The following is a 15,514-nucleotide window of genomic DNA, read 5'->3' as shown; positions in this document are numbered from 1 at the left end:
CACTCCATCAACATTTTTGCAAAATTTGGAAAACCTAATAAACCTAAATTACATTTGCATTCCACCTCAGTGTTACAACTTGTACATTTAGGTGGTAATTTATTCACCGTGGAGGAGCGAGTTTTGTGATCTGCACCTGGGAACACTGCTCATGTGGTCAGACGAATAATTGTCTGCTGTCAAAATGTCATATGCTTGGAATAATACGAATACAATCATATTTAATTTAATAATAGGAAGTTATTCATTATTTAAATCTCCTGTTTCAAAATGTCATTTTAAAAATGTGGAAATGAGCGGAAATAAAGTTAAAGGTGCAATATGCAACTTTCCGTCCACTGGAGGGCGCCTATTCTAAACAAAGGTGTAGTTTGATGACGCCAAGTGTGAGCGCAGTATCTTGGGACATGTGGTCTTCACCTCACAGCCGGTGGAAAATAGGACTCTGGCAGAAATCACGTTGACAAAATACATTATGCGGTTATTACCGTTACTGTAGTGGATGCGGTTACTGGATACGTTACTGGATGCGGTTATTAACGTTACAGTAGTGTAAAGCAGAGCAGGACAGAGTGTTGTGGAGCTGAGCACGGCCGCTGGAGCAATTGTTATACAAACACACGGCTCGCTAGTACCGGGATTTTTATTATGGCGGGACGGGGTTATAAGGTAAAGCAGCTCTGTTTATCTTATTAGATACATTTAAATGTGTTTAAAATTATGAATTATGTTATGACGTTACTCTGTGAGTTCCCTTGGCACTGCTTTGACATGTTCCCACTGCTAAGAGAAAAGCGCTTCTGCAGAATAAAACCGAGGGTAACGCAGATATGACGCGATTGACAGGTGAATCGCTCAAACGCTATGCTGAAACGTCCCGGTCCTTAGTTAAAATAGCAATTTTCTCACAATTTACAAATAGTTGGAAACATTTGGGATATTGTAAGTAATCAACTGAACAAAATATATAACACTGGCCTAGTGGTTTTTGGATATTTTACTGCAAAAATACTACATAGTGCACCTTTAATACAATGCTGCAAATTGAACATATATAACGTTAATTACTGCCGTAATAATGGCTCATTTCAAATGTTTACATCTTTTTCTTCTATTTCTCTTGTGAGCAGTGATGAAAAATTATTCTTGTAAATACTTTCCATAATTTCAGTAATAAAAGTGTAGGCTCTTTAAAATGCATCCAAATGACAGTGAAGCGCAACGATACGGTGGTCAAAAAGTGGCAAACGGCAATAAAATCACTGACTAGCCCCTGTAAATTATGAAAATACCATACAACCCTACGAGAAACAATTACTGTCAGAATATAGCTTAATTCAAGTATTTAATTGTACTGCAAAAATCAGCGCACTACTGAATACATACTGTACAACCATGTACAAGTTTTTCAACCCCAGGGGTGGCAAGGGTCTTGCCAAGGGAAGACACATGCTCAAGGAGACTTACCGTGGAGAATACACATGTGATGGTTGGCCTGCGGGGGAACCGTGCACACGGGGCACCTAGCCTTGCACGAGGGCTGGGACCATTCGGGCATGCACTCTGGTGCCAGCATCAACAGTGCTGGAGGAACTCAGGGCCTTCGAAGAGGCTCACCTGAGCGAATATAAGCGCATGTATCCGGTCCATTTAGGAGGGGAATTGCGCAGCAAGCGAAGACACCAGCGTGTGTCCAGTTACTGGCCATATGGAGTGAGTAAACGAGAGGACACAGGCTCCACCCGCAGATTATAAAACCTGGCGAATGTGTTCGGTGGTGCCCAGCCTGCAGCTCTACAAAAGTCTGTCAGCGAGGCGCCACGTGCTGACACCCAAGAGGCAGCTACGCTCCTAGTGGAGTGTGCTTTGACCCAAGAGGCAGCTACGCTCCTAGTGGAGTGTGCTTTGACCCCAAGGGGGCATGGCAAGCCCTGAACCTGGTAAGCCAGGCCAATGGCGTCCACTATCCAGTGGGACAGCCTCTGCTTGGAGAGAGCCTTCCCTTTCTGCTTCCCTCCATAACAGACAAAGAGCTGGTCTGAGGTCCTAAAGCACCGCGTCCTGTCTACGTAAGCGCGAAGGGACAGAGCGTACTGGACAGAGCAGTGCCGAGGCTGGGTCTGCCTCCTCCAAGGGCAGCGGTTGCAGGTTCACCACCTGGTCCCTGAAGGGAGTGGTAGTAACCTTGGGTACATATCCGAATTCCAGGCACGCTTCGTCAACCGAGAATGCCTGCAGGTCCCCTACCCTCTTGATTGACGCCAGAGCAACAAGGAGCACTGTCTTCATCGACAGGAACTTAAGCTCCGCTGTCTGCAGAGGCTCGAAGGGAGCCATACGCAGGGCAGTTAGGACCACTGCGAGGTCCCAAGAGGGTACCTGTAAGGGGCGAGGTGGATTTAACCTTCTTGCCCCACTGAGGAACCTGCGGACCAGGTCGTGCTGTCCCACTGTTCTTGCTTCTAGCAGGTCATGGTGAGCAGCTATTGCCGCCACGTAGACCTTGAGGGTGGAGGGAGACAGCCTTCTCTCCAACCCTTCCTGGAGGAAGGAGAGCACGGAGCCGATCGGGCATTTGGTGGGATCTTCTCCTCGAGAAGCACACCAGGTGATGAAGAGGTTCCACTTCGAAGCGTAGGCCCGTCTTGTGGACGAGGCCCTTGCTGAAGTTATGTCCAGGAGCCACGTGGAGGTTCCAGAGGTCGGGATGGGGGTGCCATACGGTGCCCCCTCTCTGAGAAAGAAGGTCCTTCCTCAGAGGAATAGGCCAGGGAGGTGCTGTCACAAGGAGTATGAGTTCGGAGAACCAGGTCCGTCCAGGCCAATACGGGGCGACCATGAGGACCTGCTCCTTGTGCACCCTGATCTTGCACAGGAGCTGTGCGAGAAGGCTCACTGGGGGAAACGCATACTTGCGTAGGCCCTGCGGCCAGCTGTGCGCTAGTGCATCCGTGCCGAGGGTCCCCTCGATTAGGGAATAGTACCAGCGGCAATGGGAGGAGTCGTGGGAGGCAAACAGATCTATCTGTGCGTCGCCAAACTGGTCCCATATCAGCTGAACCGCTTGGGGATGGAGCCGCCACTCCCCCGGTAGAGGCTGAAACTGCGACAGCTCGTCAGCGCCATGGTTCAGTTCCCCAGGGACATAGATGGCACGAAGCGACCTCAGATGCTTCTGACTCCATAACAAGAGGTGGCGGGCGAGTTGCGACATGCGGCGGGAGCGTAGACCACCTTGGCAGTTGATGTACGCTACTGTCGCCGTGTTGTCTGACCGGACCAGTACGTGCCTGTCCTTGAGCAGGGCTCGAAAGCGGTGCAGAGCAAGACGTACGGCCAGCAACTCGAGGCAATTGATATGCCACACACGCTGGGGCTCTTTCCAGGCTCTTTCCCGTGGCAGAGGCATCCGTGGGTACCACAACATGCCTGGGAACTCGTGCTAAGGGAATTCCCACTCGTACAAAACTGGAGGTTCCTCCACGGGGTGAAGGTTTGGTGGCAGGTCGAGGTCACTTGGACCCGGAATGTGCCGCGTTACTATGGAAGTGGCTCGGATATGTGGGCGGGTTGAGTTCTGTGTCGCGCCAGTGGAGACCAGGGGAGGCGGAGCGTCCCGCGGGGGTCTCGACTGGGAGGTGGCTGACGACAGAGGGGGCAGAGAGTGGTGAGGCACTGAGGCGGGACACACTGCCAGTCGCACCCTCTTGGGGCTCGGAGGTGAGTGATTCGGTTCTATCTTTAACCAACAAAAGGGTGCCGCCGGCCCCTTTTTGGGGGCCAGCAGCGGGTTGGGTGTTTTGGAACAAAAGATTCTCCCCCGGCCCTCCTCCGGGGGAAGGAGCGGTCCTGTCACCGTCTCCTTGGAGAGAACCGAGTTCGCCTCCGAGCGGCCAGTCTCAGGACCGCCGCTTAGCCTGCCTTTTTGCCGGCTTCGGGGCTGAGACAGGCTGTGCCGCCGTTCCTGAGGGCACCTCCGCACTTCGGCCTGGGTGAAGGAGCTGGCCGCCGGGGCAGGATTTGCTTGATCGCCTCAGTCTGTCTCTGAGCGGCCGAGAACTGTTTCCTTGACCGCCCGCCGAATAGCCCAGCCTGGGAGATGGGGGCATTCAGAAACCGTGCCCTGTCAGCCTCACGCATCTCGGCCAGGTTGAGCCATAGGTGGTGCTCCTGGATCACACATGTGGACATCACCTGACCAACAGCCCGAGCGGTCACCTTCGCCGCCCGTTGGGCGAGGTTGGTGGCCACCCGCAGCTCCTGCATAAGTGCAGGGTCAGCACTGCGCTCGTGCATATCTCTGAGCACCTTCGCCTGATGGACTTGAAGAATTGCCATGGAATACAAAGCAGACGCGGCCTGCCCCACAGCTCTATAGGCCTTACCCACAAGAGTGGATGAGAACCTACAGGCTTTGGAGGGGTGCTTTGGGTCGCCACACCACGTGCTGGTGCTCTGTGGACACAGTTGCATCGCAACAGAACGCTCCACGGAGGGAACCCCAGTGTACCCTTTAGCCACGCCCCCATCGAGCGCAGTGAAGGCGGAAGTGGCTGCCGAGCGGTCATGATAAGACAATGGAGCCTTCCACGACTTCGACACCTCTTCATGCACCTAGGGAAATAAAGGCACTGGAGGCTGGCGGGCGCGTTCGGCGCGGGCTGACCCCAGATACCAATCATCGAGCCTTGAGCGCTCGGGACACGGCGGAGGATTCCACTTGAGCCCGATGCTCTCGGATGCCCGGGCTAGCATGGCCGTTAGCTCTGGATCAGACTCAGGCAATGCTGGCACTCCTGAGGGAGGCAACACAGCCGAATCCTCACTTCCAGAGGAATCAAGCCCGCCTTGGGATGCGGCGATCGACATGGCGTCGTCCGCCGGTGCCCCGAATGAGAAACTGGGCCCAGGCCGGGAAACACCAGCGCCTTCATCCGGAAGCACCACGGGCAGTGTTGCGGAGGGGGGTGCGGCCCGAGGCACGTGCGGCAGGTTGCTCCACAACGTTAGTTCTGATCACCCTGACCACCAGCCAAAGTGCTGCCTCTCGCGGAGACATCAGATTGGGGTGTGGTAGAGGGGGCTCTCCCTCCAGCACGGAGTTCATCGAGTCTCGATCTCAACACTGCGATGGTCATATTCCCACAGTGTGAACATGATGCATCCATGAACGCCCGCTCAGCATGCACTAAGCCCAAGTATACCAAGCCGACCACACCCAGGAACGGAGCACGGGCAAGACATCTTTATAAAGACGTGCCACGTGCAGCTCTTTTTGTGAGGAGTTTTTACTCAAGCAGAGTGCTGAGACACCCAGGGAGAACACACAGACCACTGCACAGATTGACAGGAATGCAGAACCCGCTGGAATGCGCCGTCACACCAACACTCTGGGGAGATACTCGTCTTGAAGAGAAAGATCGCTAAAGTAGGCAAGTTTGAATTTGGCTCCGAAGCAGAAACATAAATCCGTGAGTACAAACTTATGAAATATTATTTGTCCTGATCAAACAGATTAATATTTCTTCGAGTTTGTAAGATTGATACTCGATGAAGTAATCTCATTTTCCACTCGCAAGACGAGAGGAAAATCTGGATGACTGAAATCGACTTTGATAATAACAGGATTAAAAGTCCCGTTATAAAGTTAATAACTAATGTACAACCAGCGAGTCACATTATAGACTCATGAATGAGTCCCATTTAAATTAATTATTCCCCAAAGACTTGTTATTGTTACAACGGTTGGATTTTACAGTGTGGAAATGTCTTATTATTTGTCCTATCCAGTGATAGCAAGACATGTAGAAGTACTATAAAGACAACAGAAATGTGAAAATAAACTACAAAGCACTTACTTGAAAATATCGCATCCTCTTACGTAGAAAGAGAGCTCCTCCAGAATCCCCTGCAAAAAATTACATTTATTATGTGTCATCTCAGTGTGTATATATTAATATTAATATTTAATTTCTTCATCCAAACCTTTGCAAGTCATTTCATGTCTGTTTGTCTCTGTTCCTCCAGTGCACATGAACCTGTCTGTGATCACTTCTGACAGAGAAACGCTGCTGTTCGCAGGGAGGGTGGATCTGGCTTTCTGTATGCATTCACCTCTCTGTTCAAAAAAGTTTTATTATGATATACATAAATCGACTAAATTATAGGATGCACTGATTAATTAATCAAATGGATCACAAGTTGTAACATAAGCTATTTATTGTTTGTTTTATTTCCATTTTATTGAACATAAGTCTATCACTGTCCTACAGTCCATAGAAATTTATTTTGCCAGTTTGATAATATGTCTATTCATAATTTTCACGTGCTGTCACACCATTATAGGAATGCTCACCTGGAGGGAAAAACAAGGCTTTCCTCCATTGCCTGCCTGTCATTTTTACCAGGTTTGTAGTAAGTTGGAATGTAGTAAGACAGTGATATTAAAATACCAAATTCAATATACATCTTATTGTTGTTACATACTTTGTACAGGCAAGCAGATTAACACAGAATATTAGTGCAAACACAAGGTTTCTTGTTAAATGTGTTTTTTTGTTTTGTTTTGTTTTTTACATCAAAAACCATTATAAAGACAACGCATTGCGTTCATATTCTTGGCTCATCTACTCGCCTGTACCCTATATAGTATGTATCATCAAAAAGGTGTAAACTGAATTTAATCTTTTAATATAACTGTTACAGTACATTAAAGCACCATAAAGGTGGGTTGCACTAATGAGGATACGGTTCTCTCTCCGTCTGCTTGTTCAGTCTTATGGTCTACATAGTTAATAATCTGTGTTTAGAATTACATGGTGCAACACAACTCAATTTAAAATTAAACCCTGATCAACAAATCCAAATACAGGTGCTGTATATGGATCACAAGTGCCCAAAACTTGCATATTGTTGACATATTTTTGGAAAATTAACAGCTTGTGCTGCAGTTCTATGGCGGTTTTTCCCCCAAGGGCACCGCCACAGTCACGTGACAGAAAACTATGAATTCACACAGGATGTGTTCTTACTTCCTAGCTGTGCCATTTTTAATTGTTGGTCTATGTACAGCCGTGGCCAAAAGCCATGGTTTTGGCAGTGACAAAATCTGTGCAAAGAAAGAAAAGTTTGCTGCTTTAGGTTTTGCGTTGTTGATTCATATCTTTCTAAATTATTGAGCAGAGTGGTCAGATCCATTTTAAATAAATGCAAAAAGCTTCCCCTTATCACAAAAAACAAATGTGACTGTTTTTTAGTTTTTTTTCTAGGCCCTGGCATAAAACGACCAGCTGAAATAATTCCACTAATTATATATATACACTGTAAAAAATGATCGTGATTTTAACGGTCAAAGATTGTAAAAATGCTACAGTTAAAAACTGTTATTTGGTTAACACAAAGTTTCCTTACTATCTACGGTGAATAACTGCAATAGATCTAACCTTATGCCAGTGAAATTTACAGAAAAACAATGTAATATCCCAAAAGAAAATTATAGAAAACCCAAAAGCATATATTTTTTGTTTGAATCACAGTGACATTTTGTAAACTATTAAACAGAATATTTTGTTATATTTACAACATGTGATTATAATAAAATTGTATTTGATAAAACTACAAATATTGGTATTAAAAACCTGTACGTTTTTTGAGCAAATACTGTAAAAACTAGTTTGTTAATTTGACATGCAAATATTGTTGACAATTACAATTTTTTGTTAATCTTAAAAATGTAAGTCACTTTACACGTTTATGCACTTAAAAAATGTCTAAACATGTATTTGTATTGCATATAAATGTTCCATGCATTTGGATTATGTAATTTTAACAAACAAATTAATCAACTTACTAAGAATCACTATTTGAATCAGTAATAAAAATCTTATTTGTAAATCATTTATAAATGAAACAGGTAAGATTTATTTAATTATAAACTGAATGTGACTGATTAATCCCAGTTACACGTAAATTAAACAGTTAAGATTTAAGTAATAGTACACAGAAAAATCGCAGACGTTAAATGAACACTTCCTAGTGTTCATGTGTGTGCTCACTAATGAGTTAAAGTACCATTGAAGCAGTGTTGAAGTTAATGAGATAATTAAGAGATGATTGAGCATTAATGATGAACACCTGATGATAATAAGCACAATCACTGAAGGAAAGAGAAACACGAGAACTACAGCTGACTTCAGCCACAGCTTTAGATGAAATCAACTGAAGATAAAAGAAGACATTAAATCTCTGAAGATCTCATCAGAGGAGGATTAAACAACTCCACAAACAGCATTACCAGCTTCACACATTACCAACCAGACGGATTTTATTTCTGTGGATGTTGATGTTTCAATTAAAATAATAGTTTTATTTGAAGTCACCATGATGGTGAGAAGTGTTTGCTTTAGTTGGGCTATTGCCCCTTGACTCTCTAACATTAGTTTTCTGGCTGCTTTAACTGTGTTTATAAAGCATTTTAGTTACAGCATGGAAAGCCAAGAAAACACATGGTCAGATGATTTGTCTCATTGTTCTTGATTATGTAATCATCATCTAGTGATCACTGGTCTTGTTCAGAGTCTAAGACTCTGTTTATGTGTTATTAATTTTGTTTAATCATAATAGTGGCCAGTTGATTCTATAGCATGAGCACTGTTGTGGCAATCTAATATGCAGAATTAAAAAAAAATAGTGCACAAAAGGTTTTAATCTATCGCAATCCTTAGACACAAACAGATATCAAGAATCAGTGTATGAATCTCAACAATGGTGACAATCAATGAAAAGCTTAATGCTGCAGTGCATGCTGGGTACCACCAATCAAAACTCTCCAATGAGTCCCAGCATGCATTGCGGCATGAATAAATTATGCATCTGAATTGTGTTTTTTTTTTTTTTTTTTTTTGTCACCATTGTAGAAATGCAAACACTGATTCTTGATGTCTGTGTTTGTCTAAATAATGCCGTAGATTAAACCTTTTTTTTGGTCCTGCAAGTTGTTTGATTGCCACAACAATGCATGAGTTTATAATGTAAACCACATGGCTTTTATTACACATTCTACACAATTAACACATTACCTCTATAACCAGAGCATTAGAATCTGAATGAGTTTAGTGATTCAGCCACTACATGATGATTAATATAATCATCATTAAAGAGCCAAATCACCTGGCCATGGTTTTTTGGCTTGCCATACCATAACAAAAGTGCTTTACAAACACAGTTAAAGCAGCCAGAAAACTAACGTTGGAGAGTCAAGGGTCAAGAGCCCAACTAAAGCAAACACTGCTCACCATCATGGTGACTTCATATAAAACTATTATTTTAATTAAAACATAAATTACAACAATAAAATCAGTTTGGTTAGTAATGCATGAAGCTGGTAATGTTGTTTGTGGAGTTATTTAATCCTCTGATGGGATCTTCAGAGATTTAATGTCTTCTTTTATCTTCAGTTGATTTCATCTAAAGCTGTGGCTGAAGTCAGCTGTAGTTCTCGTGTTTCTCTTTCCTTCAGTGATTCTGCTCATTATCATCAGGTGTTCATCATTAATGCTCAATCATCAATTAATTATCTCATTAACTTCAACACTGCTTCAATGGTACTTTAACTCAGTAGTGAGCATACACATGAACACTAGGAAGTGTTAATTTAACATGGGTGTTTTTCTGTGTACTTTTACATAATTCCTAACTGTTTCATTTACGTATAACTGGCATATATCAATCATCTTTAGTTTATTAATTTGTCTATGTAAAAATAATCCAAATGCATTGAAAATGTATATGCAGTTTACATACATAAATCTTATGCTTTACATTTTAATGTAATACTTACTGGTTTTCTATTTATTTTTAATAAAAATGAAAAAAAAAACTGTGCCTCCTCTAACCACAGACTTAATTTTGAATTTCATAGTGCGCATAGTTTCATAATTCTCTGGTAACCACAGCTGCCAGCATTTTCCTGTAAAAATAACAGTTTTTTGTAGTTTTTTTTACAGTGTACACTGTAAAAAAGATCCCCATAAAATTTACGGTAAAAAACCGGCAGCTGTGGTTGCCAGAACTTTACCGTAAAAAATACGGCAGTAACGTTTAAGGTTTTACGGGACAGCAGCATATAATTTAAAGGTTTATAATGTAATAATTACAGTTAAAAAACATTTATTTTACAGTTCAAAACAGTATAATTTAAAGGTTTATACATTTTATTTTATTTTACAGTAAAATACCGTTAAATTTACAATTTTTCGAAGTGAAAAAGAACAGGTCATTGTGTAATTAACAGTGAAAAAACGTAAATTGACATTCCCAGAATTCCCCACCTGACACTTCGCATTTGATGCATTTTCATTGAATTAACTATGTTTCTTCTTAGTTTTTTCTAATCACTTATGTACATTAAGGTTTTATGTTACATCTAATGTTGTTAAATTAATGTTTATTGCATTTTTAAAACATCATGTGTGCTACCATGATGGTGTTTGGTGTTTAGTGTTTGTGTGTGCACCTTCTATATGTTAATACTGTCCCTCCAAAAGCTGCGTGTGATGAGCTTTGATTCATCATGTGATTCTCATCACCACTATAATTGGTGATTGTCAAATTATATAAAAGGAAAATAACAGATATTAGCATTTCAATTGTTTCAATTGAAAGTTGGTAATTTAATATTTCGGCTCAATATTTTTTTTTTTACCATTATTGTTTTATAGTGTACTGTGTACACATAATTATTTCTATATATTTATATATTTCTAAATTATTTCTTTCAAATTATAGGGTTTTTAACTGTAAAATAAACCAGTTTTAACCGTAATTACCGCATTATAAACCTTTAAATTATATGCTGTTGTCCCGTAAAACCTAAAACGTTACTGCCGTATTTTTTACGGAAAAGTTCTGGCAACCACAGCTGCCGGTTTTTTACCGTAAATTTGATGGGTATTTTTTTACAGTGTAGCACATGAGAAAGTGTGACAGGTACAAGTCAGGTAAAAACACTCTCTCATTCTGATTTGATTATAAGAGCAAACTGATTGCTATAAAAGGAGGGTAGAGGTGCTTCCAATCCTTGTATTATTGTGTTAACAGTGGTCACCTCCAAAGCAAGACTAGCAGCCATCATTGCTTTGCATCAAATGGCCTCACATGCAGGGAAACTCTAGTGGGTTACCATTAATTTTAACATTAATTATACATTATGCATTATTCGTGTTAATTATAAACCTGTTTATAGTAGTCCTCTTGGAGTTATGAAAAAATAGTAGTTTTTGATTAGCTAATAGTGAACTACCACTTTCAACTGATATTACTAACTCATTTATTAATCAGTTTATTTCTAGTTAATGGTTGTTATTAGAGTGCAAGTACTGCATTACTTTTTCCTGTGTAGTTATTCATTAATGACGGAACAGTGTTCTAATGTGTTACTGTAAATTGCTGCAAAGAGTATTTCACCTGAAAGAACCATTTACTGGATCATTGAGAACTTCAAGGGGTGAGTTTTGTCCGTAGTGAAGAATGCCTCAAGGTGTCCCAGAGCAAGCACCGGGACTATCCCTGGTGAGTAATCAGCAACTAAATCATGTTATCACCAGTGCAGAGCCGCTCAATATTGTCAGCAGATGAGTGTAATGCATCTGCACATGAGATAAAGACTTTTGGACAATGACCTGGTGTCAAAAAGAGCAGCAAAGAAGCCACTTTTCTCTAGGATAGGAAGAGGTTTTGTAGGAAGGACAATGACTGGACAGCAGAAGACTGGTGCAAAGTTATTTTCTCTGATGAAGCCCCTTCCGACTGTTTGGCTCATCTGGATAAATTGATTGTTCAGAGAAGAAAATGTGAACGCTACACAGCAAAAACTCCAGTGTTAAATTAACTCTCCTCAGAGTTTATTTGGCTCCACACTCAAGAGTGTTAAAAGTAACTCTGAAGAAGTGTTAAAGGTAATGAGATAATTAAGAGATTAATTAAGTGATGATTGGCCATTAGTGATGACACCTGATGATAACAAGCAGAATCACTGAAGGAAAGAGTCACAATTTTTGGTGTCACCATTATGGAGATCAGTGTTTGCTTTAGTTGGGCTCTTGACTTTATAACTTTTGTCTTTGCCTGGCTCCTTTAAAGCAGCCATACAAGTGCAGAGAAAATGTGACCAAGTGGTGATGGTTATGTTTTGACATAATCATAATGAGCTGAAACACTGGTGCCATTTAGAGCCCAATCTTTGAGTTAGGTTTACTTTATTGATTACGACAGCTCTGTGATTCTCTGGCCTAAGATCTGGTGTTTAATATAATGAGAGGGATTTTTTTTTAATTATTCTGTTCTTAAAATTAAGTTTTGAATCTCTTTGTCATTCAGCCACACAGACATCAATAATCAGCGTATAAATCTCAGCAATGGTGGCCATCAAAAAGCTTTTGCAGTGCATTCTGGGTGCACCAATCAAAACTCACCCATGGCTCCCAGCATGCATTGCAGCATGCATATATTATAAGATGAACTGATTTACTGATTTCTTTCTATTCTCACCATTTTATTTTTGCTGTGAAGGGGGGAGTGGGCCGACACCCTTGCCTCTTCATCATATGCATCTTCATCATATGCATCTTATCCTTTTGAATGATTTTTAATAACCTCATGAATTTAATAATCAGTTATTATCCTTTCAAAATAATGAATTATATTGACAATCAATTTTATTTGATCATTAATACATTTAACTATTATTTAATATGATTTTGACTCTATGTCTGCTGTATGGTGTCTAATTTGCTTTCCAGAGACGGTCTGACAAAGACAGTCTGACCCCTATCTATGTGCCCTGACATAGATAGCCTGACCTCTATCTCTGGGTCCTGACCAACAGGGCCTTGGAGAAAGTTAGAACTTCCAAGAGGTGAATCCTGCCTGTTGTTAGTAACCCCAGGACAGGATGGGGTGGGAGGATTTGAGTCTCCCAATTGTGATTTCTTCCTATTTATATAGTGTGATTTTTCCCATTGATAGAAGTACATTTTTGTCTTTATATTTCTTTATATTTCTTTATAGAATGAGGTAGATGACATTAGTCATACTTTTCTTTCTGGAGATGTGTTTGTCATGTGGTGTTGATATCTTGTTCTGTTGATAAGCTCACTGCTGCACTAACCTTGGAGGAGAGATGTGCCCTAGAGTCTTGTGTGTGTGTGTGTGTTACATGTTCTGTGCAGGTCTATGGAATGGATTGGACCGCTTTTCTCACACCCTAGACCTCTTGGCGTCTTTCTAGGACTCCCCTGAAGTCAACACTACCCCAATCTTGGGATTGTCTGATGTATACATCCTGATTAACAACAACAACATCTCCTCTCTATTCTCGCGTGACACATTGTTTAGACTTTATGCCAATCAGTAATATTCCACGTGTTTGTAATGATGTAAATCATGCCCTTGAAATTGGTATAACTGGTGTGGTAATTTTGTGTAGAGTAGAGTCTGGCCTGACACCGCCCTGAGAGACTCTGAAGCTGACTCTACTGATGAAACTGCAAACTATTCTTCAGTAAAATTCTCTCCGATGATTGAACATCCTGACTCCTGGTCTTCATTTCGCATATCTGGTCTATGGGTCAAATCTGTAACCCCTAACAGCTGTTTTATGTGACTTTTTAGTAGCTTGTTTTGTGATGTTCAGAGTTGATCTGTGTATCTGAGATGCTGTTTGTCACCATTGTTGAGATTCATACACTGATTATTGATGTCTGTGAGTGTGTAAAGCGACCAAGGAGCTTGAATTTTTGTGTGTGCAAAATCTCACCCTATTAACTTCACATAGCTGTTGTAATCAATAATGTAAAATCAACACATGCCCCATATAGCTAGAAATTTGTCTCAGAATGATATTAGTTGATCCAGTCACTAAATGATGATTATGTTAATGAAAACATCACTAACTCCTGAACATATTTTCTCTGTGCTTTCTTTGCCAAAATGTATGATCCAAACACACAGTTAAAGCAGCAAGAAAAAACAACTAATGTTAGAAAGCCAAGAGTCAAGAGCCCAACTAAAGCAAACATTGATCTCCATAATGGTGACTTAAAAATTGTGACTCTTTCCTTCAGTGATTCTGCTTGTTATCATCGGGTGTCATCACTAATGGCCAATCATCACTTAATTAATCTCTTAATTATCTCATTACCTTTAACACTTCTTCAGAGTTACTTTTAACACTCTTGAGTGTGGAGCCAAATAAACTCTGAGGAGAGTTAATTTAACACTGGAGTTTTTGCTGTGTACCATGAGTACAGTGTTGTGCCAACAGTTAAACATCCTGAAACCATCCATGTGTTGGGTTAATGTTCATCCAAAGGAGTGGGCACTCTCACAATTCTGCCCAAAAAAACACTGCTTTATAAAGAAGGGTATCAAAAAGTCCTGCAAGAGCACCTTATCCCTAGCCTGACAAGACAGACCCACATCAAGATGTTGGGTCTGGGAACACAAAGGGCAGGGCTCAATCCGAGGGGCGGGATAGACGTTTGTCTTTCAAACTCCCTCTGCACACAATAGGATATTGCTACAACCAACCAGAGCAACGAAGGTGACGTAGTCAGAGTGAGAGTCCTTTGCCATTCTTTGTTCTTTTCTCAAAGAAAAGCTTAACTCCAAGTTTTCCAGAATTGTGGCCAAAGCGATTCGAAAGACCGCTGTTCGCTAGCAGCAGCCATATTATTTGTTTTCAATTAGCAGGAAATTCACGCTGAACCATCATAACTCTGTTGTCATGATGTTAAGCCCGCCCATCGTCTCTATACACAATGGCCCTCATTTATCAATCTTGCGTAGAAACTGGTGTATATCTTGGCGTAAGATTATGCTTACACTCCTCTCATCGCCTGATTTATGAAGCTGTGCGTACCTCTGCAATCCAGGTGTACACAATACTTGCCCTTGATAAATGCTGCGGCTGAAAACGATCGTCATTAGAATAACACGCCCCTATATATTCAAGTCTTTGCCTCCTCCACGCCCTCATTTTACGCCATGGACACACGGAAGACAGCAAAGAAGCGAAACTTCTCCGACGTGGAGATTGGGCGCGTCTCAATCATCTCATCACTAGTCCACTAGTCAGGGCACTGATTAGGACATAAGTCAATGGGCTGACTCCCTGATCAGTGCCCTGACTAGTGAGATGATTGAGACGCGCCCATCGAGACAATTACCAGGGAAGTGGAAAAACGCAAAATTGTTTTATTTGGGAGTTTAAAGAGTGGGATTAAAGGCACCTACAAAAACAAAATATGGACTAATTACGAGTAGGCCTACTGTTAATAGTGTGGAGGTTGAGAAGCGCACTCCAGCAGTTTAAATAGCTGTTTGGATGATAAATTACCATCACAATGCATTATTTTACAGCACGTTTTGAAACAATAAGCATTTAATTTCGTATCACGGCACACATATTGGGGTGTACAATAGTGATGATGATGTGATGTGGAGTACCATCCATTCA

At 41.7% G+C, this 15,514-nt stretch overlaps 1 protein-coding gene across 1 annotated transcript in view; it reads right to left on the bottom strand.

Moving 5' to 3' along the window:
• Nucleotides 1–15,514, bottom strand: part of si:ch1073-280e3.1 (complement factor B) — a 75,012-nt gene that overhangs the window by 594 nt on the left and 58,904 nt on the right. Inside the window, exons 17-18 of the mRNA XM_067449941.1 lie at nucleotides 5,986–6,118; nucleotides 5,859–5,908 (exon numbers count right to left, since the gene is read on the bottom strand). Coding sequence (XP_067306042.1) covers nucleotides 5,859–5,908; nucleotides 5,986–6,118 — 183 coding nt within the window. The remainder of the gene's footprint in view (nucleotides 1–5,858; nucleotides 5,909–5,985; nucleotides 6,119–15,514) is intronic.

This window comes from Pseudorasbora parva, chromosome 8 (assembly GCF_024679245.1).
Source record: "Pseudorasbora parva isolate DD20220531a chromosome 8, ASM2467924v1, whole genome shotgun sequence".
In the NCBI taxonomy this organism is placed as follows: Eukaryota; Metazoa; Chordata; class Actinopteri; order Cypriniformes; family Gobionidae; genus Pseudorasbora; species Pseudorasbora parva.
Note: the sequence above shows the minus strand (reverse complement) of the source record. Positions and strands in the feature narration are given on the sequence as shown.